At 37.7% G+C, this 24,676-nt stretch overlaps 3 protein-coding genes across 4 annotated transcripts; 2 read left to right on the forward strand and 1 right to left on the reverse strand.

The window, feature by feature from the left end:
• Positions 1-754: 754 nt before the first annotated feature.
• cabp5a (calcium binding protein 5a) lies at positions 755-6,794 on the forward strand. Its single transcript, XM_017483013.3, has 6 exons — positions 755-790; positions 1,508-1,538; positions 3,341-3,484; positions 3,966-4,075; positions 4,927-5,074; positions 5,265-6,794. Exons 1-6 carry the CDS (start codon positions 755-757, stop codon positions 5,291-5,293), a joined length of 498 nt encoding a protein of 165 aa, XP_017338502.2. The 3' UTR covers positions 5,294-6,794.
• Positions 6,795-10,300: 3,506 nt separating this feature from the next.
• On the forward strand, positions 10,301-18,005 carry nif3l1 (NIF3 NGG1 interacting factor 3-like 1 (S. cerevisiae)). Of its 2 annotated transcripts, none has more exons than XM_017483003.3 (7): positions 10,301-10,363; positions 10,959-11,540; positions 11,635-11,791; positions 12,590-12,713; positions 15,365-15,503; positions 16,150-16,233; positions 17,708-18,005. In XM_017483003.3, the coding sequence occupies exons 2-7, from the start codon at positions 10,988-10,990 to the stop codon at positions 17,890-17,892; spliced, it is 1,242 nt and encodes a 413-aa protein (XP_017338492.1). In that variant the 5' UTR covers positions 10,301-10,363; positions 10,959-10,987; the 3' UTR covers positions 17,893-18,005. The 2 variants fall into 2 exon arrangements, with proteins under 2 accessions (XP_017338492.1, XP_017338493.1); XM_017483004.3 differs by lacking the exon at positions 10,301-10,363 and adding an exon at positions 10,389-10,774.
• gdpd3b (glycerophosphodiester phosphodiesterase domain containing 3b) lies at positions 16,957-24,676 on the reverse strand. Its single transcript, XM_017483010.3, has 10 exons — positions 23,930-24,676; positions 23,709-23,751; positions 21,821-21,956; positions 21,683-21,728; positions 21,462-21,580; positions 21,286-21,375; positions 20,888-21,021; positions 18,630-18,689; positions 18,271-18,322; positions 16,957-18,179 (listed from the first exon to the last, which is right to left on the reverse strand). Exons 1-10 carry the CDS (start codon positions 24,072-24,074, stop codon positions 18,054-18,056), a joined length of 951 nt encoding a protein of 316 aa, XP_017338499.1. The 5' UTR covers positions 24,075-24,676; the 3' UTR covers positions 16,957-18,053.

The following is a 24,676-nucleotide window of genomic DNA, read 5'->3' on the forward strand; positions in this document are numbered from 1 at the left end:
GGGGGAGGAAACCGGAGTACCCAGAGGAAACCCCCGCAGCACGGGGAGAACATGCAAACTCCACACACACAGGGCCACGGTGCGAGGCGAACGTGCTAACCACTAAGCCACCATGCATCCTGGATATATGTGTAATAAAACTAAAATGTAACTAAAATATGAACTACATCACATTTACATGTCATATATGTACTACGTGTTAACAGGTCATGACATGGTGGGGTTTTTTTGTTTGTTGTTGTTTGTTTTTTTTATTTTTGCCGCGCTGCACTAATCCGATTGTAGATCAGGTCATCATGTCCCCTCCTCCTGCTGCTCTCCTATTTGCCAGAAACTCCCATTGTAGAGACTGCCCAGACACTCTCGGCAAAGCAGAGACCAGAGAGACAGGAGAACGACAAGGACGGACAGTTCAGAGGAGAACACAGAGTGGAGTTTTATATACACTGGACTTTCTCAACAAGAAAGAGAAAATTTAGGTGAGACGGATAAACTCTATTTTAATGCATTAAGTAATTAAGATTTAAAATAGATGTGATCCAGGTATTACACTGTAACTCACATGATATTAATAGTAAAAGGAATCAAAATGGGAAAAATTGAAAAAACGTCATTTTATGACAGATACAGTGCTCAAAAATTGTACTCCATTTTTTATAGTGCCCGAATCTGAACACTTATTGGCCTCAATTTTGCACATAATATTATTTGCTCTACTTCTTGCAGTGCCACAGAGGCAGAAGTTCTCAAAGCAATGACTGCGTGCATCTTCATACGCGGAGGGAAAATTGTAAGTAATTTCACATCCTTAAACATTCCACATCCCAACTGAAAATATTAGATGGGTTAATGGTCCGGGATATTCTTATCTGTTTATCCGATTTATGACTACCAAAATACATACGTACGACAATCATAAGATCGATCCAGTCTGTAGTTTTGAAACTGTAAGCATCACACTGATGTGTAGGAACAGTGCAGGAGTGTGGAGTTATATAGTATGTGATATATACATTTATGAAATGGATAGTTCCAATCCTTGATGCTGATTGGCAGAGCCGCGTTCGAAGCGGTTGTAAATGACTCTATAAACACACACCTTCAACCTCATAACATCAGTATTACTGCGCCAAATAAACAGTTTCAAAATGTCAGCTTTTACCTACTGGAGTGTAGTATACGAGTTTAAAGTGTTTATAATTACAGCGTGTTGCTGCGTCTGTCCTGCTCGGCAACCATTCTGCTAAATATTGCTGAAGAACTACATGCTTGGTGGAAGAATAATTATTTATTATCCATAAATTATTGCATTTTTTGTTGTTGTTGTTGTTGTTGCTGTGGGTTTTATTTTATGAAACCAGGTATATGTAGTAATGCTGCTCCGTAAACTACAGCCTTCTGGGGCTTATTGCTTTAATATATCACATACTACATAACCAGAAAATGATCAAATGCACAATTATAGTTCCTGTAAGATAATGTGACTGATGTTTATTTTATTTTTCAGGAGAGAGAACTGGCAGATGATGAAATCGAAGGTAAATAGCACTAACATATTGAACGTGGTACGAGATGAAATAGAGAAATGAAACGTGATTTGACGTCTACGTATGTACTACCAAATAACCACCGAATCTTGTCATTTCTGTCATAAAGAGCACATTGATTTGAACTTTCTATGAAAGAATTAAAAGGGTTACTTTATTGTTTACTGCTCCATAATTATTTACATTTAGTGTATCAGACCACCATGAGGATTTAAAGCTTTTCAAGTGTTAAATTTGCATTTTTATATATATTTATATATACACACATATCTGATTATTCTGCCTAGACCTCCGTTTTAGTCACCCAGAAATTTAATTGACTTGGCTAAAAAGTTCTAGCTAATGTAAAGCAATAATAAATGGTGAGCTAGCAGAGTTTGGGAAATGAACAAGTACAGTACTGTGCAAAAGTCTTACGCACCCCCCTTTTTTTTTTTTTTTTTTTTTTTTTTTAGTAAATTTTGGTACAGATGTTTATTTTATGATTTCTGCATTTAAATCAGTACAAAACATTTTACTTTTCCAACCATTAATTTCCCAACAAAAAAATGTTTGTGCGTCAGTAAAGAAAGTAAGATTTTACATACAGTAATAGACCACTTTTCAGACAAAAATACATAATGAAGGCTGCTGGGTTTTGTTGCAAAAAAAAAAGAAAGAAATAAGTGCGACAGTTAAAGCCTCGAGAAGAACTGTGGCAGATTCTCCTAAATGCTCAGTGAAACCTACCGGCTCATTTTCTTACAAAACTGCACAAATTGTACCTGACACTTCCAATTATTTATTTATTTATTTATTTATTTATTTTTTAGCAAAGTGTTGTCACACCAAATATTGACTTTGTTTAGGTTATTACTGTTTAACACTATTTATAGCATTCTTATATGTAGAATTTTTTATTATTAATATTGAAGGAATCTTCGCTTTGTAGCATTTCTTTGCAAGACTTTTTCACAGTACTGAATATGATTGGTATCATCTTCTGAATTTGTGTTTGTGCCTTTGAAGAAAAGTCAACAAGTCACTGGCCAAAATTTCAGTTATGAGATCTAGCGTTGTGTTCTTGCAGTTCATGTAAAAGACATTGACGTAAATCTGGATGATTAAAATGCTTCAGCTTCGTCAGAAGTAAGATGTTTGGAGAATCAGGAGACCGAGAGCCAGGGTAGAGTCTAAGAGGTGGTTTGTTATGCACGCAGAGACACCCTGGGGCACTAGAGCGTTTCGTAGTCTCAATCTTAATCTAAACATAAGTTGGATTTTGTACTCAGATGTACGTACATGCAACATACCCAAGGTCAGTTAAGGAAAACATGAGAGAAAAACACAAGACAAAACACCTTGACAAGAACATACTCAAGGATAGAAACCCAAAAACTTCATGAGACCATGAGTAAGCAAAGATCAGATTGAACTGATCTTAAATGATTGAATAATAATCATGGGAAATAAGGTTCAGCTAGGGTTTTCTTTTTCTTTTAGCATGCTTAACCGCAAGCTGACTGCTGCTTATATCAGGAGAGTTACAGCTTTACACTGGATTTTATTTCAAAATGATATTCTTGTAAAAGTTAATAAGGAATATGGGGTTTTTCTGGTTGTTGAACTTACTTGTCTGTCAGGTAAGTTCAACAGCCCTTAGATGGAAAATAGACGTATTTCATTTTTCTTATTATTTTAGTCAAATGGATTGTAGTAAACAGTGGATATGAAGTATATGAGCGCTAAGATCTCCAGTACGTTCAACATTATTTCTCTTCCTGTTGTATTTGTGTGCTTGTGTCTCGCTGCAGAGCTGCGTGAGGCGTTTGAAGAGTTTGATAAGGATAAGGATGGACTGATCAGCTGTAAAGATCTCGGCAACCTGATGAGAACGATGGGTTACATGCCTACGGAGATGGAGCTGATTGAACTGGGCCAGAATATCAATATGAACCGTAAATTCTGTTGCAAAGAAACATCCAACATATCGAATGAAAATATCTGGAATATATGGATTATGATAAAGCAAATATAAGATTATGATTTCCAGACATTTTTGGCAAATTATAATCTTGAAATGCGCTTGTTCTTTTGGCAAAAATATTAATTTGTTCTTAATAAATAAAAAAAGCATAAATATCATTGTCTTCTAATAGAATAAAGCAATTTCAAGCTTGATTTTTTTTTACATGTCTAGTAATGGGCTTAATAATATTATAGTAATCACATAAATATAAAAATGAGATGAATCTGACTAGATTTAAGATAATTCTACTTATTAATATAATTTTTTGCCGTGCATTTTTGTCTACTAAATCCCCTTGTGGTACCTGTGACAATCCTAGTGAATAAGCCTTTACATAGTGTTTTTGATTCAAATACAATTGTATTACATTTTAACAAATTTAAACAGCAATATCATTTTATGCCCTGCAGTGGGAGGACAGGTGGATTTTGAAGACTTTGTGGAACTGATGGCACCAAAACTCCTGGCTGAAACAGCTGGAATGATTGGCATGAAAGAGCTGAGGGATGCCTTCAAACAGGTCAGTAGAGAACCTGCAAATATTTGTGTGTGTGTGTAAATGTTAAGTATGTCAAATATGACCTTATACTGGACTGAGTTGGGATGTTCAATTCTTCCATTAATATTTATACAGGGAAAGTTAGGGGTAATCAGAAACGGGTTCAGCACCTGCTTAAGTTAACTTTCTGAGTGTGGCGCTCAGGTTATGAAGCTCACCTGTTTGTAGTTCATACCGCCGAGCTTGCCAGATTACTCTTGAGTAGAGGTAGGGGTTTTCAAATGGATCTAGACCACCACGTTTAAATAAAAGCACATGCCTTAAAGCCCAGAAAACAGGGGTCGAATGCGTTGAAATAAACATTGAACATGAGTCTATATATTGTCAGTATATTACTGAATGAACAGTCGTAGTAATCACATTAATCCATCCTTGAGGGGCACAGTTAGCATGTTTGCCTCACACCTCCAGGGTCGAGGGTTTGATTCCCACGTCTGCCTTGTAAGTGTAGAGTTTGCATGTTCTCCACGTGCTTCAGGAGTTTCCTCTGGGTTCTCTGGTTTCCTCTCCAGTCCAAAGACTGATTAGCATTTTTAAATGAGTGTGTGAATATGTGTGATGGTGCAATGGGTTGGCACCCTGTCCAGGGTGTCCCCTGCCTTGTGCCCCTAGTTGATATTGCACAGGAAAAAAGTCCTGTTTTACTCAAACTACCCCCCACATGCAACTCTCTCAATAGTACTTAAGTCTGTACACGCATAAGCTCACTAAGCACGCATAAATACAGTGAATGAGGTCCAATTCTAATAGAATTTGCTATAATTAGGATTATTTATTCTATTATTTAAGTTTTTCTTGTTATTCTTCTGCAGTTTGACATGGACGGTGATGGAGAGATCACAACAGAAGAGCTGAAGTTAGCTATGAATAAGCTGTTGGGGGAAAACATGAGTCACAAGGAGATTGATGCAGTGGTCAGAGAGATCGATGACAACGGTGATGGAACTGTAGACTTTGAAGGTGTGAACGAATGACAGCCGCTGTAATAATCTCCCTCAAGGGAAATATAATTGAAACATATATATATATATATATATATATATATATATATATATATATATATATATATATATATATATATATATATATATTAATTTCCAGATCACTGTGGATGGAGCAAAAATAATTTTTGCTTTTGATTTTTTTGCAGAGTTTGTGAAAATGATGTCAAGCTGCTGAGAAAGGTGCGGCAGGAAGTGATGGCGTACAATTACTTTGTTACTGCACTTCAAGTGGTTTTTAACTGTCTGTACTTTACTTTCTTTCACCTAGCAATTTTTCGACTTTCTCCTCACTACATTTCTTGATAATCACGGACAGGATTTTGTATAATCATGTATAAGGAGTTGATTATGGAAATTTGTAACACATTTACTTTAACGGATTTAACAGTGACAATGAAACCTGATACCCATCCTTGTAATCTATCTGTTACTATGTCATACACGTCGTATTTATCAGGGCAGATTATATTATGAAGGCTAGCTATTACTATTCAGCTAGCTTTTATCATAAGAATTATCATCATGCTAGCTAACATTTGAGAGATTAGAAATAAATATTTCCTTTTTCCTTGGTTACTTGGTGAAAGAGGCACGACTTTACCATACGTAATTAAAACCAGTATGTGGTTTGAGCTAGACATATTTTTCTTTTCTATCTTTCTTGTACTTTCATTAAATTTGAAGGTTTATATTATTCTACTTTAACGTGAATGAAAGATCGGAGGCGTTAAAGTTGTATCGGATTTTTTATTTAAATGAGCTATTGCACTTTTACTTAGTAAAGAATGATCTGTGCATCCGTGTATACCGACACTGATGGAAAAATATGACATATAGCTGTTGACAGACTGTCTGTGCTGACAGTGTGATCATGTCCTGCACTGACATTCATAGTAAACCTGCATCAAATGGGTTTTTCTTCTGGTTTCCCTTACATATCACACTAATTTACAAGCATCACTGTCACTGAATGTACACCCTCAACCAAAATTTCCAATCCTATTTACTGCTGTCCTTCTCATAGAACTAAATCCAGATGTTTCCTCACAGTTAGTTCATTGTCATGAACTTCAGATGGTAGAACACAGGTACAGAGGTTTCCTTTAATTCAAGCAAATAATTCTGAAGTGACAAGCAAAAGTTCAAACAGAAACAGGCAAATAGTCAAGCAGTGAGCAAGCTGACATAAACTGAGCTGGAAGTTCAGAAGCAAAACTATCATAGGGACATGTCACAGGGATGGGGAATGGGGAAATGTTAGGGTGTGTAGTTTGTGGGCTGGCTGGGAATCATTGGAATTGTAGTTTAAATGTAGTTTACCTTGATGTGTCACAGACGAAGGCATTGCAATGATATTCCTATTTTGCAGATTGTGTGCATGACAGTCCCGCCATCCGTAACAAATTAATGAACCCAAAGTCACCTACACTTTTCCTCTTGTCAGCTTGATCCAAAATCTTGCCCTGCACCTGTCTGGAATCGTTTTGATCTTTGTATTAATATATATATATTTTTTTTAATTTGTCACTGATATGTATATGCATAGCTACATATATGACTAGATACACACTTTCAACTATGCAAAAGTCTTAAAGATAGATATAAATCACATTATGCAATGATAAAATTTGTGTATATGAGGCTCAAATGTTATACATTATACTGTATGATGATGAAATACTGTATCTTGGACAACATTTATTAATAAATGCATTGCTTTAAAAAAAAAAGGTTAAGCTTTATATTGGTATGCTTTAAATGTGTATTACACTATGTTTTGAGTATGCATCAAAGCACAAACCCAGCCGAAGGAATCAGGTTTGCTAACTTCAACCAGATAGGTAATGCTAGTTACATATATTTACTGTATTTTAGATAGTTCCAGGGGCAGTATGTAATCTGTGATAGTTCCTTGTGTACATGTGAGATTTTCCAACAAATTCAGATACAGATATTTCAGGGCTCCTTCACTGTTATCCAGGGTTCATAGAGCCACAGTTACATACAGTCACGGAAATTGTTGGCTTTTTATATGTATATATATATATATATATATATATATATATATATATATATATATATATATATATATATATTTGCACAAGCAATCATTTAATTATCTTTGAAACAGTTTATGCGCTTTATGGAGGCTATAAGAAAATATTACTGGAGCATAGGAATTTCATTGTGCTCTGTATACATCATAATGGGGGGGGGGATTAAGATTATCAATGCAAATTTCCTATTAATACAATATACACAGAAGTCAAGCACAATTCATGGAGGAATATATAGTTATATAATAATTCCATGAATAGTGCTGCTGTCATCTTAACAAGGAAGAATTAAGCACACGCAGTACAAAAATCTCAAACAGACAGAACTTGCTCGAAAACAACAGGGCGGGAAAACATGATTACTGAGTACCAAAATCCCAAACTGCCCTGGATCTGGCTGTCCTCTGGCTGTCTAGCTGAATGAAGTTGTATTGAGAGCATGTACTGAAATACTACCAAGACCAAGACATATCTGATACAAAACTGCACAATGATGAACTGAAATTTCTCCAAGCTGTAATGTTCTAATCACATAGGCTCTAGTAGTGAATGTTATTTTCTGCTATTTGTAGTACATCATCCAAGCACGGTTATCAGATGACCGCAGATCAGGTAAGTACAGTTCTCTAAACGATTCACCGTTAAAATGCTGTGCAGTCGTTGAAGTTTACCCATCTTGGTGTTTATTTCAAATCCATGCTTTATACAGTCATACATTCAAACATTTGGCTAGTTAAAATATGTGACCAGACAGATGTACACACTCAAAAAAGTAAAGGCAACCATCAGTGCCGAGAGATACTGCAAAACATTTGTAATGTATTGAAAATCAGTCAGGGTCGATCAATCTATCAAGGTTTGGAAGAGAATGTTATTGGAAATTAGACCAGTAAACAAAGGCAAATATGTGTCTGAGAAAGAGATAATACTGGTGATAGCATCTGCACTTGATTTGGGTCTCATGTCCCCAATCCAGGGCATTTCTGTTCTCTCTCAAACTCATTAATCCAGATTAATCCACCCTTGTCTATGTCATGACCAGGCATCATTCACCAGCACAGCCACTGAGCACAGTGTGTCTTCTGTGAAGCAATGCTTTCCTTTCCCACTCTCACAGTTCATCTAAGACATTATTTAATTCCCAGAAACCTGCATCTGTACCGAATATGAATCACTGGTTATGATTCCACATCACTAAAAATCAGAGACTCTTTTAAGATGTGGCTCAGAGAGTTGAGGAATGACCCTGACTAGGATGAAAGGGTTACTGAAGAGGAATGAATGAAACAGGAATATGACAAGTATGTCTCTATGAGTATAATATAATTCTTTTATACAGCAGTTAGTTCTGTTTCACTAACTTGATCAATATTGGCAGTTTTCAGTATTGCAGATATTCAGCAGATATTGCTCATGCAATATTGCTTAAATAGCTTTAATGGATTTAAAATACGTTTATCATTTACATTTGGCAAGTAGACATAGAATACATTACAGTAACTTTTTTCAGACTTTATTCAGGGCTGTATTCACAGATGGCGACTTAGGTCCAAAAGTTACATCTGTGTTTACATGGGGATTTTCTTGGTGCACTCTTCAGATAATGCAAATTAAGTTCACACCTTGGCAGTTTTGTTTTTCTGGTAGTAGAAGCGTCCAAGGCAGTGTTTTTCAATAGTATCTTTCAAACACCACCTTTAAAAACAAGTCCCCAAAAAATCAGGGATAGAAATTGCGGATTGAAGATGCAAATAATGTTTTGTTCTAGTATATCGCCGATTTGTTGCTGTCTAGTATCCTGCTAATATATTGTTGCATGAAGAGTGCTAATTGTAACTAACACATTAAGTCTCCAGATAGCAAACCAACACTGAATAAACATTGAATCAGTGTTAATGCATCAACAAAGCTATCACTGAATCAGTGTTGAAATGTTGAAATTTAACATTGATTTTTCATCAGGTTTGCACACTGAAATAATGTTATTTCAATGAAGAAAAATAGAGCAAGATGGACAAAAACTACTGTAGAGGGAAGGGTCACGAGGTCACAAAATTAACAGGATTCGCTGAGGAGCATGGATATGCTCACTAAATTGCACGCAAATGATTTGTGTTGTGGATTGATGGATTGACGCTTGTCTTTTCAACAATGAAAAGCAATGAATTATCAACATTGAGTCAATATTATTTAGCATTGAATATTCAACCCAAAGCAAAATGATGACTCAGATGGAATTTCAACACTGAATCAATGTCACCTTGCTATCTGGGTCTGGAGTTATGCCTGAGGTCTGAATATAGAAATACAATTTTAGTATTAAATCCCTTACAATATAGCCAGCTGGCTATCAGAGGCTTACAACATAAATTATCCATATGGGACTGTCATGGGTGTCTCTCTAACATCTGTCATACACCGTGCACATCTGTCAAAAGACAGCAACAGGGTAATTTATAAGAGGTCATATATGTGATTAGATAGAGAAGAATTGGCAACGATCCACTATAAGAAGATATTGTGATATATCCAGGATGTTCCTGCGCTCTTGTCCTCTATCTCATTAATCCGAATTAATCTGCTCTTGCCTCTCACATGACCCAGTGTAATTCAGCAGCACAGCTGGTTTAGTGTCACAGTATCACTCTCAATTATTTATAGTATCCAGAGTCACCCGTGGGACCATCAATACACCCCACCCTCCACCCCTAAGGAAAAAAGAGTACATACCTATAAAATATGCTAATTTTCTTTTATTTCTAACAAACAAAATGTATAATGTGAGTATATTCTATACATTAATGCTGAAATATTGTGTCGTACATTTCGTTAGGGTTTACTGTGACAGATGTTATTGTATAAGGGGGTTAAAACAAAAGGTAAACTTGGGTCAGACTGGACCTGGGTAGGTCCTCAAAAACCACATGGAGAAATGGAGCTGCTTTTCAAAGCCAATGTATTTAATAGTAGTAATAAGCTTTCTCTGATACTATATGTAATACTACCACTGGGAATAGGTAAACATAAATAATAACACGTTTAATTTGTTTTAATCAGTGAAATATGTTAACTGTATTTGACTTATTTGAGTAGCTTTTGTGACTGTTAACAAAATGTGTATCCGTCCAATCAGAGGCCTCGTTGTTTAAAAGTCCCGCCCACCGGAAGTATTAGCAGTGTCATTGCTGGTAAGTTGGTGTTGTGATAGCGATGTTTTAAGCCAGTTTAGTTTTAAATTGCATTCCACTGGCTATAAACAAATAGATTTTTATCTGTAATACTGGTGTGCGACATTTTGTGTGCGAACAGTCTGCTCAACACTAGCGTTTTGTAAGAATGATGTAAGGCTCGCTAATGGAAGTGAGACAGGGTTAGCTCGCGAGCTACCTAAGCAAGGGCTCAATCTCAAATCGCTTATTACTCCCTATCTATATGCACTACGTAGGGTTCATGTTAACAGCTTCTACACGATACATAGTGCACTGGATTGTCCACTAGGACGCCACATGACATTCAGCCATTTATATTGAAAACTTATTGGTCAGTCCTGCAGCTGTTGGATAGTTTTACAAAAATATAAACACAGTGATCATTTCGTAGTAAGTTTTATATAATAGCATAGAAATGGAAAGAAATAACTCCATTGTGTTGTAAGACTATTGTATTATGTTTCCTCTTGCTTTCTTCCTAATACAGAGATCCAAAATTAAGAAATTCTGACTTAAAAGATGTGACTAGATATTTCCCCATATAATTTCATGATTGTTTCTTATTCTTTCACAGAGCTGACTTCATCCACGTTTACCAGGTCTATGAACCTCTCGAGAAGATTATTCAGGTTGAGCTGCAGCCTGTCTCGGTTTAATCTCATTTCGAACACCGCTCTCGAAAGAAAACACCACTATCCTCCGCCCTGTCTTCATTCCATACTGCATTGTTCCATTTGTCATCAATTCTGCACTCGTCCTTTTCTTCTTTCTTCTCGTTCTTTCTCTCGTCCTCCTTGTTCCATGGATTTAAAGACAGTTCTGGACGTTCTTGAGCAGCTTGCTCCGCTCTCATTGGCTGAATCTTGGGATAATGTTGGTCTCTTAGTGGAACCGAGCAAACAGCATCCAATCAAGACTATCCTCCTCACCAACGATCTGACTGTTGACGTTATGGATGAGGCCGAAGCGATGACGTGCGATCTGATCGTTTCATACCACCCACCTCTTTTCCGGCCTTTCAAACGACTTGTTCAGAAGGACTGGAAACAGCAACTAGCCATCAGAGCTATAGAAAGCGGGATCGCTGTCTTCTCACCGCATACATCCTGGGATAGTGTGAAAGGCGGCCTTAATGATTGGTTGATAGAAGGCGTAGGTTGGTTGTTTTGATTCAAATCTACTGTCAGGTTGCTTTGTTGTTTTCTATTGTACTTTTTTTTCTAATTACAAAATGTATTTATTTTCTACAGGTAATGGACAAGTGTCAGTGCTAAGCCAGGCTCTCTGTAGCGCCCACCAAAAGCACAGATTGGAGTTCACAGTCAGAAATGAAGAAGGGCTTGATAATATCTTGAAGGACATGAGAAAGACAGAAAAAAGTGAAACCTTTCAGTACAGCATACTTAGGTATGTGAGTATTCAGATATGCGTTGTTAATATTGGCTGTGATTTGCATCAGTGCTTGTTTTAGAGGGCGGGATGGTATTTATGCAGTTTTGATATGGACATGACGTGCGAACATCACTACCATCTAGTATCTCTAAACAGTCAAATCATTTAAAGTCATAGTCGCATGTCTGATACAAATTCCAGTTAGTTTCAAGCACTTGCAAAACAGACATGAGTATAAGACACATTTTCATGTTCTCTAGTAAAAGATTGCAGGTACAGTAACAACATATTTAATCTCAGTCACTATGGGTGCTTTTACATGACAAGCCTTGGTAAAGGAGCGGTGTTTAGACAGAAACATAAATTATATGGCCAAATGTTTGTGGACACCTGACCAACACACCCATATGTGGTTCTTCCCCAAACTTGCCACAAAGTTGTAATCACACAATTGTATAGAATGTCTTTGTATGCTGGAGCATTAAGATTTTCCTTCACTGGAACTAAGAGGCCCAAACGTGTGCCTGAGCACAAAGTGAGCTCTGATTTGAATGTCTTTACATGTGGAAGAACTTTAGTGACCCTAACAGAGCCCTGACCTCAACCCCACTGAACACCTTTGGGATGAATTGGAATGCCAAGTGTGCACCAGGCCTCCTCACTTCACAAAAATCACCACTGCAACGCTTCAAAATCTAGTGGAAAGCCTTCCCAGAGGAGTAGAAGCTGCTGTGATGACAGGCCAAAATTTAAGACTGCTAGTATTTAGAAAGAGTCTAGTTCAGTAATATATTTGTTCATGCATGTTTTCAGGACTGAAGAAGAGGCACAGCAAGTAATCCTGAACTGTCCCAGCTCAGAACTGACCCCTACTGTTCAGGCTATATTAGGAAACACCACAGCCAGACAGTCTCTCAACATCATACAGGTCCAGCAGGTAAAAAGAGCTGTCTTTACACCTCATATACTGTGTGTATTTTCTATTTATATTATACTACAGTGCCCTCCACTAATATTGGCACCCCTATGAATTCATATGAGATAAATATATTTAAAGTATATTCCCATTGATATTTTAAAAAAATAAATAAATAGTACACCTGGGTGACTAGGAACAGGAAATTGTTCAACCATGACTTCCTGTTTCACAGGGATATAAATATGAGGTAGCACAGGGAAAAGTTCCTTGCTCCTTCATAATGGGAAGTGGCTATGAGAAAATAGCACAAGCATTGAAAATGCCCATTTCCACCATTGGGGCAATAATTAAGAAGTTCCAGTCAACTGGAAATGTTATGAATTGACCTGGAATTGGACGTGTGTCTATATCGTCTCAACGCACTGTGAAGAGGACGGTTCGAGTGAAACCAATAAAAAATCTCCAAGGATCACAGATGGAGAATTGCAGAAGTTAGTTGTGTCTTGGGGTCAGAAAGTCTCCAAAACTACAATCCGAAGTCACCTACATCACCACAAGCTGTTTGGAAGGGTTTTAAGAAAAAAGCCTCTACTCTCATCCAAAAAGTTTGCAGACACTACTGGAACTTCAAATGGGATCGGGTTTTATGGTCTGACGGTTAAATATGGAGGTGGATCTTTAATGTTTTGCGCTGTTTTTCTGCCAGAGGACCTGGACATTTTGTTAGGATACATGGCATCATGGACTCTATCAAATATCAACAGATATTAAATGAAAACCTGACTGCCTCTGCCAGAAAGCTTCAAATGGGCGGTGGTTGGATCTTCCAGCAGGACAATGATCCAAAACATCTAAATCAACACAAAAATGGTTTACTGACCACAAAATCAAGGTCCTGCCATGACCATCCCAGTCCCCTGACCTGAACCCCATAGAAAACCTGTGGAGTGAACTGAAGATGAGAGTCCACCAGCATGAACCTCGAAATCTGAATGATCTGGAGAGATTCTGTATGGAGGAACGCTCTCCGATCCCTCACCATGTATTCTCCAACCTCATCAGGCGTTATAGGAGAAGACTCAGAGCTGTTATCTTGGCAAAGGGAGGTAGCACAAAGTATTGACCAAAAGGGTGCCAATAATTGTTGCACACCTATATTTAAGACGATTTTTTTATTTATAAACCTGTGTTTTGTTTGCAATTGTTGAATTGTGATTTTTTTTTTTTTAACAAAGGATCAAAAGGTTAAACAATAAAAAATTTCACAGCCTTGGGTGCTAATATTAATGGAGGGCACTGTATATACTGTGATAGGTGCTGCTGTCCATCTTGATATTTTAAATGATATGGTTTTCTGTGGTTTAGTCTCAGAACACTTGTGGTTACTGGTGAGACATTCTAGACCAAACCTGTCAAAATAGATAAATCTGATTTTTGGTCAGAGAGATAAGACACAAAAGGTTTTGATTGCGATAATAATAAATGTAAGCTCAAGCAGCAACCTGAGCACTCCTTTGCACATAGCATCCCTAGTGGCCAATTCATGTCATATTACATAGAACACTAGTGGATAGACCCGTTGCATGCTCAAAGCTGATTGGCCAATGCTGGCTATGTTTTCAACTAATGGAGTTATCCATGGCAAACCCATTGATCCCAAAACAATTTAATTGAAGGTTATAGCTCCTCCTACTGAGATACGTGCATCAAAATTGGTAGCCTACTTCAGAGTCATGTACTGTACATGCGCACTAAATTTGGTGTCAGTAGGCGGAAAGTGCATATGGGGTTTCATGGTAATATTCGTGGCCAGTCCTAGACAAATACGAGGTCTCTCTAAGATCTCTCTGTACAGTCTCTCCAAGGCAATGAATATGTAATTTACAGAGTGTTATTCTAAAGTCCTGTGATGCTTTACAAAGACATTCACAAAAGTAACATAACAGTGCAAAGCAAATGGACGACAGACTGATACATGCATGCAAATGTCTGTCAACTCGGAGGAGCGTATATGCTTGAGGTCAGTATGTTGGTTTATGTAAAACCAGTTGTTCTCAAACCACTCCTTAGACTGTCCTTTTTCCTTTTTCCCAACAGCCTTAGGGCAGTTACAAATGTATTGAAATATCAAACCTAAATTTAAAAAAAATACTTTAGTATTGTAATTAAATTGCGCTTTAATGTAGTACGTTCAAGTAATTAGAATTTTTTGTTTCTTTTGAATGCATTGAAAAGAGAATTTTAAGTTGTTATACTTGGCTAAATATTAAATTAAAGTATATTTTACGGTAATGTATTTTCTTTAAACTAAACTACAATACAGTTTTGTTGTTTTTTTTTTTTACAATTGTACAACAAAGTGTGCTCAGCAAGTATACATTGAGCTTTTTATTCTGTTTTAATCACGTGCATAAATTTGTGAGTGTATTTACAACATATTTAGAAAGTATTTTAAAAGCATTTTTCTTTTAGCATACATTCAGTTGACATTTGACTTGACATTTTTGATTATTTACTGCCTTTAATTCTAATGGAAGTAAGTAAAGTAAGAACAAACAAAAGTAGCATCGCCTTCCAAAAGTTAGACATTTCAAATTGTATTGCTAATGTACATATTATCAGGTTACCAGTTTAACGAGAAGCCGTCCTGTTACTGTGTTTATCTGTAGCCCCCGTTACTAGGCTGTGGTCAGGGGCGGCATGTTGTATTGGATGAGCCGATATCCATAGCAGTGGCACTGCAGAGAATGAAGAAACATCTCGGTCTGCCTTACCTTAGACTGGCGCTGGGAAATCAGAAAACATTAGGTAATGATTACAAACCATTATTGATCTCATTTTTTTATTTATATAATATCCAAATATTCTACATTTGTGATTTTTTCCAGGCAAAGCTTCAACCTGTTCTTGAACGAAATTGCTCTTTTAGTAGGAATTCTGTCATTAAAGAGCTTTCTTAAGCTCTTCACTTCATGTTGTCTTATTTGGTGTACCTGTCAGTCTCTGCCTCATATTACAGTGTTTTAGGATTCTTTACCCTTTTAGCAAAGTGGAAATCCCCGACGCCTTCGTCTTGCGTTTATTGGCGATGTGATGTGGCCTGTTTTCGCTATTCTCGCTCAGATCTGACACAGCACTTTTTTTTTTTTTTTTTTTTTTTTTTTGGTAAGAATACTGACCGTGAAATTCTAAGCTTTAATACATTTGGCTTGACCCTGTGGCATTCTTATTTTATTTTATTTTATTACAGGTGGATTAAGCATGAGCAGGAACTTATTGGAAATGACAAATAGTAACAACCGAAAGTAAAAAGAAAGCATTCAGACTATAGCACAAGGTTTAGAGCGCGTAGCAGCCGTTATTGCCTAGAGAGACTGGGCGTGTTTGTTTACTATTGTTTTCAGTTCACAGTCGTTATTGAAGCCTGTGTGTTTTGTTGCCAATATTTCCCAAGATTCTGCGGTGAAGAGCGTAGCTGTGTGTGCTGGCTCAGGAGCTTCAGTCCTGCAGGGCGTGAAAGCAGACCTCTACATCACTGGTATACCTTCAGATACATACTGTACATACACACACACACAACTTGGTTCTGTTACCCGGCCTTTATTTATGCGATTTAAAATGAGAAATACAAAATGTTTATGCGGACAAAATAATCAGAAACAGGAATCCGTTTAATATTTACGTTTGGAAATAAATAAATTAATTTAAAAAAACAATGGCTATGGCTTTGTGATCAATATTGCTAGAAATAGTACAGCGAGGTAAGCAAAAAAATGTTTTACACTATTTACTGTAACCACGTAAAATGAGTCTTCCATCTCAACGAGTCTCAACGAAATGATAGATTTGACTTTGTTTTAAGTACGGACTTGATGATGATCAAAACAGCAAGGATGAAATTATTATAGGACTCTCCAAGTTGATAACTGCGTTCAAAAGTCTCGGTCTTGAGGGAAGGGAGCAAGACTTTAAAATGGGAATTGAGAAAGGCTGCAGGCGAAATCCCTGTGCAATTTGTTTCTTCTCTCTTGGAGTAAGCGAAGAAACAAATCACAAGCAAATTCCCTCTCGGAGCGTGATCGATTTGTGCGTGTTGAGACTTTTAAGCAGATTTTATCTGCACGTTGAACTTCTTTTTGTATTTTTGTCCCAAGATATTATACTATCGTGTAGATAACATATATTCTGTAAAATAACTCAAAAAACATTCATTTAAGAGAAGTTAAATGCTTCTGCTTATCTAAGCCTCTTTTTTTTCCCCCCATGTTAGACAAAATGAATGGCAAAAAAGTGTCGAATCCTTGTTTAAAAACAGAATGATGTTCTAGAGGACTTAGTTTTGAGAACTGAATTCATGGCTTGACCGGTCTGCACCCAAATCGATAGATTTCAGTAGTGATTTTATAATTAGGGTTGGAGATGGGATTGGGTTTTCTTATGTTAGTTTGTTGTAAAAGCAAAAATCGATCCGAATGCAAAAAGTTGTGAAATGTCTGTAAAATATCCTTGCTTTTTGGAATTTTAGGAGTTATTTTAATTTTATCTCGTTAAAGACTTCAGATTAACTGCAGGAGTCTAAAAGTCCTCATAACGATGTGTAATTTGGTTTTCCATAATGATCGTAGGATTCATATAAACTTTTTGGAACAACCCCAAATGGGCTTTTTTATTTTATTTTGCCTCGACCAATGTTTCGGCATATTTTCATGTTCGTTTTCTCGACTTCAGTCTTGACTTGATGTTGTGTCGGAACTAGCAGGAGTAAACGGACGGAATAATATTGCTGAACTCCTACACTAATGCTGCAAATCAGGATAGTGAAACAGACTCGAGCGCAATCAGTAGCACACAAATGATATCTTCACAGTTCGAGTTAGTTAATATTAATTACAAAAAAGAAGACAATCATGACCGTGTTTGTAAATTACGTTTCTCCACATGGGGTCGTGACCTTCTAGTTTGTGAACGCCTGCATTAAGAGCTAAGAATGATGTGCGTTTTATTTTCTTCAGGTGAGATGTCCCATCACGAAGTGCTGGATGCTGTTTCTAAAGGCACAAGTGTGATTCTGAGTGAGCACAGTAACAGCGAGAGGGGTTTCCTCAGTGTGTTTAAGGAGCGGTTATCTGCACATCTACCAGAATCTGTTACCATAATTATCTCGCAAAAAGACAAAGACCCGCTGCAGGTTATGTGATGTCATTATCTTCAGAAATTACTCTGCTGAAGTACCAAATCATTGCACCTTTTCTGATTTAACATCCTGAATTTCAAAATGATTTAAAAGGAATAAACGTGATTACACTGGAATGTTCTCGCTTTTTTTTTGTCATCGTCACATCTTTGCAGTACTTAAACTTAAATAGCAGGATGTTTCTTTAGGTAGTCGGATAGCATGGTGGGATAATCGGACATCACTCCTGTAGCGCCGAATGCGAAAGCCGCAGCCATGTCCTTCTCTGTGTTACACACAAACAACTGCACCTGAGGAAGAAAGAGACACAGTTTACAGAGAGTATCTTGGCTGTATGATTACATAATCCTGATTACAGAGGGAAGAAACTGACAAACACACCTGCATGCCTCGCTTCACCAAGTGCTCAAACAAAGACTTTCTCATAGTCAGCCTGGAGAAGACAAAAATAAATAAATAACAACCAATAAACCCTTGAATGTATTAATTCATCTCCAGTAAGCTGGTTAGTGTCAAGGTTTCCGTCCCAGGAACACTGGGCGTGAAGCGAGACTAGACCTCGGATGGGACGCCAGCCCATCGCAGAGCATCACACACACGCACGCATGCATTAAGGCAATTTAGAATAGCCAATCTACTGGGGGAGGAAACTGGAGAACCCAGAGGAAACCCACACAGGCACAAAGAGAGCATGACCAGAAATTCTACACAGACTAACCAGAATAGAATTTATGACTTACTTTTCAATGAGAGAGACCATAAATCTTTTCTTAAGATAAGACTCCTCTGGAATATAACCCCTGGAAGAGTACAGAATACAGTTGGCATGTTAGCTCAACATTATATGACCATCGCACTCGTATGTTTTTTTGAACATCCCATTTCAGATTTAGTACCCTTTTGCTATTATAAAAACCTCCACTCTTCTGGGAAGGTGTTCCATTATATTTTGGAGCGTGGTTGTAGAGATTGGTGCTCATTCTGCTGCAAGAGCATTAATGAGGTCAGATGTTGTTGGGTGAGGAGGCCTGCAGTGCAGTCTGTGTTCCCAAAGGTGTTCAGGGGGGTTGAGGTCAGGGCTCTGTGCAGGACACTCGAGTTCTTCCACACAAAATTGAGCTAACTGCGTCTTCATGGAGCTTGCTTTATGCGCAGGGGCATTGTCATGCTGAAACAGGTTTGAGCTTCTTAGTTCCAGCGAAGGGAAATTGTAACGCTACAGCGTACACAGACATTCTATACTTCGTGGCAACAGTTTGGGGAAGAACCACATATGGGTGTGACGGTCAGGTGTCCACAAACTTTTGGGCATATAGTGTAGCAGCATGATTAACATCACAACAGAAGGCAATTGATAAATATACAGACAGGTCAAAAAGTTAAAACTGGTGGCTCTGATATGCTGAGGTATTTTACTAACATAGTTTGGCTCCACCTTATCCATTTGATTCACTGATGAAACATTTCCATCCTGATGGGTGTGGTCTATTCCGGTATGACTCCACCCCCCACCCCCATCTACAGGGCATGAGGGCTTACTGAATGGTTTGACGAGGATGAAAATCCGTATGTAAATCTGGACTGGCAAAGTAATTCATTGGTTAAAATCTCAGAATAAATCTATTGGCTGCACCAACAGATCTAATCACCGGTCGTTTATAATACGTGCTTTGTCAATTTGATCAGGTTTATTATGTTTATTTAACTAAGATATTTCCATTAAATTGCACAGCGCAAGCCTATATTTGTACATTAGCCTGGATGCCCTAGTGAGACTGGGAAACAGCACTGAAAAACTGCATCTGGGCATCAATAAAAGCCAGAAAATGTGAGTTAGTACATAAATAAGGAGCAATAAAGAGCTTCCCCTTCCTTTTTTATCTCTTCATACCACAGGCCAGTCCATACCAACAGTCAAGCCATATGTCTTGCACCCCTGCTATAGAAAATATCATTATTCATGGCTGTTTAGGCTTTTAAACTAGGGGGCTTGCTTTACTTTTACTACAGACCACGTCAATATTGTGTCATAGAACATTATGATTATGTTTGGGTTTTGTTTTTTTTTAAACAAAACCAAACCGTATTTATTTAGCTATGGAACGTGTCATTAATGTGATGTGTCTGTCTTAGAGTGTAAAACTGTTAAAAAGAGGGCTTGCTTTGATTGAACTAAAGTAAATGTCATTATTGCATCATATGTCTGCCTTAGAGTGTTAAGACTATCAAGGGGCTTTCTTTACTTTAGCTATAGAAAAAGTGATTATTGTGTCACGTTTCAGTCGTACGGTGTTATAAGTTAAATTGGAGCTTGGTTTACTTTAGTGACAGGAAAGATCATTACTTTAGCAATAGAGTATGTCTTTATTGTGTCGTATGTCTGTTAGGATGTTAAGATTGTCAAGGGGCTTGTTTTAATTTAGCTATAGAACATCATTATTGTGTCCTGTGTCTGTCACAGAGTCCCACGAGGTGGTAATATAAAGCTAAAAACAGACCACTACTTGATAGATTAGTGGATAAACTTACTGTATCTGGTTGACAATATATGCCAGAAGCTGACAAGTACTTAAAAAAAGAAAAAAAAAAAGCTATAGAGTTTTTCCCCTTTATATTCGATTCATCATACATGAGGCAGTTTTACACTCCTGATGTAAATCATATGCTATGCCCTACGTAGTCACTTCATCTCAATCCAATTGAACACCTACGGGAGATAGGCACTCCCTTATCACCATCATCAAAACACCAATCAAGGGAAGAACTGAAGAACAGTTTTCATCTTTCAGACTTGTAGAGTCTGTGCCAATGCCAGTGTGGTGACCCAACAACTTACTATTTAAGACAACTTATGCAATTTTAGCAAGTTATATGTAGAGTCCCCCTTCCAAAAAAAACCAAACAAACAAACAAACCCTGAATCGCCCAGAGATTCCAGAAAACCCCAATCTACTGTAGTTTTCTTAGATTTTTTTTTTTGACAGAAAATGCTACTGACCTGTTTATTACTCTGGGCAGGTAGAACTGCAGTAGACTTTCTCCCAGAGGACAGAAGGGAAGAAGGCCAGTGTAGTAGAGCGCTAGAAGAAGGATTCCTCGTCTCATGGTGAAGCTGTATGGCATGTAGGGATTCTGGGCATGCAATTTCACAAGTCAGTGCATAGAATGCCAAATCCTTTCTAAGGCCTGAAAATAGTACTCACTTTGCCATTTAATAATGAACAACTGTCTTTCATACTTCGGACCACTGAGTGATTTATTGATATTTTAGTTGCACTGTGTTTTGATTGAACTGTTAATAAATAAATAGTGACACGAAAGATAAATTTGTGTCACAAGACGTTGTCATTTCACATGTAATCACAGCCTCATACCGTATGTAATGCGGTGATATACCTGTTTCCTGCATTTTGCCATGATGTGAGAGTCATCAGAGGCCCAGACTGTGATGTTGTCCCTGTCGTACTTTTTCACCAGGGCGGAGACCTAAATAACACAGCTCTGTTATTATGGCTAAAATGACCGAGATTGCTTTCCTCTACTGGTGATCAGTCAAGCACAATTGTAAACACCTTTTGTATGAGCAGATCATTGTTTTGTTTAACCTCGATGTTGATTGGCATGTGGGGGAATTTCTTGAAGACATCCTCCAGCAGGGCGATTCTCCGGTCCTGTCCCGTACCGAAATGCCCTGATGGAGATTTTAAGGTGTTCGTGTTTTTATTTAGGCTCACTGAGTCTTTCTCTTGGAGAGTTCTAACATTTTATTGCATTGGAATCTGAACCTACTTACCAACACTGAATGTGACCTCAAGCTTCTCTCTATAGAGTGGCAAGTCCTAAATAATAAATAATAAAACATTATAATGAAACTGCACTTAATTAAAATATGTTTAGTAAAGAGACCAAGAAGAATTTCTGTAATGCTCACCTGAAATTTGACCAAAGAGATGTCCACATCAGATCCTGTCTGTCTTTCAAGGTATTTGTCATGGCACACCACAACATAACCATCTCGAGTTAAATGACAGTCCAGTTCGAACATCTCAGTTCCCACATCCACTGCACTGAGGAGGAGGAAGAGGGCTAATTATTATTTCTATTATTATAGTGTCCTCGTGCCTATCTGCTCTCCGTCCTGCACCCTGCGCTCCTCCTCTGCTGGACTACTGACTGTTCCACCTTCACATCTTTACTACTAAGACTTTCTGCACTCCGTCCAGTCTCCGGAAATCACTTCTGTCAGTTGGACTCCATTGTTTTATTTAAATCTCACCTGTAATCTGATTTGTTTAGACGGATTTTTGCATGCTTCTACTTCCTGCTGTTGCTATATATTTTAATTCTGTCTGATACGGAATTTGTGGTCAGATTTTTGGTCCTGGCAGGTTGTTTCTTGTTACCCAGCTGTGTCCTGTTAGATTGATTGTTTAAACAAAAATAGCTCTGAACCTCTACTCTTGGTCTAATTTGGAATGTCCTGAAAATGAAGGAAACCACTGGTGTACTGAGCAACAGACACCGAATGGGCTGGCCAAGGAAAACAACAACAGCTGATGTCAGAAACATTGTGAGAACTGTGAATAAAAACCCCAAAACATCACCAACAACTTCCACAGCCCAGGGGTGAAGGTATCACAATCCACTGTATCACAAGATGCAAACTACTCATCAGCAGTAAGAATCAGAAAGTGAGATTGGAATTCACAAAGAAATACAGAGATGAGCTACAAAAGTTCTGGAACCAAGGTTAACGTCTACCAAAGTGAAACGCCGAAGTGTGGAGAAAGAAAGGATCTGCTCATGATCCAAAACATACAAGCTCGTCTGTAAATCATGGTGGAGGTAGTGTCGTGGCTTGCGCTTGCATGGCTGCTTCTGGAACATTCTCACTAATCTTTATTGAAGATGTAACTCGTGATGGTAGCAGCAGAATGAATTCAGAATAATTCAAAAACATTTTGTCTGCCACTTTATAGAGAAATGCATCCAAATTAATCAGCAGGAACTTCACCATGCAGCAAGACAACGATCCCAAACACATCGCGCACTAAGGAATACATCAGGGGGAAAAACTGAAAGGTTTTAGACTGGCCAAGTCAATCACGAGACCTTAACCCAATTGAGCAGCATGTCACCTCCTGAAGAGGAGACTGAAGGGAGAAACCACCCTGAAACAAACAACAACTGAAAAAGGCTGCAGTACAAGCCTGGGAAAGCAACACATAAGAAGAAACCAACACTTTGGCGACGTCAGTGAGTCACGGGCTTGATGCAAGTTATTACAAGCAAGGGATATGCAACCAAATATTAAGTGTTATGTACTTTCATTTACTTCAAGACTTATCTGTTCCTATACTTTTGCTCACCTAAACATTGGGTGGTCTGATACAGAAGGTTCTATGTTTAACATTACAATACAATGTTACAATACAATAACAATACAATTGTTATTGTCACAATACAAATGTTACATTGTTTAATAATCTGAAAATGGCATTGCCTAAATATAAACTATATAATTGTACATTACATGTACGTTTAACAAATGTTCTTAATAAAAATGTCTATTCTAATCACTAATAATCAAATATAATGGAATGATAATATGATTAGGAAAATTAATACTAAATATATTTGTATTTGTCGTTGTTGTGGCTGACCCACATTCAATATTTTATTTATTATTCGTGACAATTTCATTTAATCTTGTATGCGTGCCCTGTCTTTGGCAATGCATAGTCTAGCACATTCAGTCTATATACTGAATCGAATTGAGATCTGATTTGGAATCTATGAGAGAGATCTGCCGTACTTACTGTGTAAAAGCCTCGATAGTGTTTTCTATCCTCTCACCCCCACCTGAGTAAAATGATTGAAAATGCATCTAATTAAGATCGTATTAAATGATCAACACTATTAGTATCCAAACAAGCAAATATCACCAAAAAAACAAACACTATCTAAAAGAATAAAGTCGTTCATTAACTTCATAATGTGCAAAAAAGCAGAGACAAATCAGAATAACCGGAGCACTCACCGCCTCTGTGAGAAATGTGTCTGCTGTAAAAGGCTAAACGTTTCTTCTTGTGGAGAATAAGTGGGTTACGCAGCAGATACAGAGAGCATAAGATGTAACATCCTACAGCCACGACCAACAACCCGACTCCCAACTCAGCATCCATGGTGTGCACTAGTACGCTGTTTGGTTGAAATGATTCAGAAACTGAGCAGAAGGTTCATTTATCTTTACTGGTCTCCTGGTCTGATCACATCCTTCATACGTGACCTAAACCATCGGCGTATGCATGTGAGTGAACATGTGAGTGTACGTGATTGAGAAGGAGTGAAATAAGCGTGGGTATGGTCAGGTATGACATATCTTAAACAATATACCGGATGGGAACCAGAGGGTGTTATATAGTATAACGGTGTATAATGGGACAAAAATATGACCCGCACACTACTGCGTGACACATGAGGTGAAATGGAATAAGTAGAAATTAACATGTAGGCTTTAATACTGCTAGGAATAATTTCACACCGCAAGAAGTCAGTTTTCCACGAGACGTCACATGGACTGTTGACCTCTTCATAAGCCTGAGGTCCTGTATCTTGGTGTCAGTGTAAAGCACTGCGTATCACAATGGAGACCACAAAGCTACTCATGCTTCCCACAATTACACAATCATGGTATAATGCAGACCGCCTTAAAAAGGACTTCCTCAGCTAAGAGCCTTTAGATGAATAAAAATGACAGACAACTTTACAGTCCGTATTTTGACTT

Source organism: Ictalurus punctatus, chromosome 13, assembly GCF_001660625.3.
Source record: "Ictalurus punctatus breed USDA103 chromosome 13, Coco_2.0, whole genome shotgun sequence".
Classification (NCBI taxonomy): domain Eukaryota; kingdom Metazoa; phylum Chordata; class Actinopteri; order Siluriformes; family Ictaluridae; genus Ictalurus; species Ictalurus punctatus.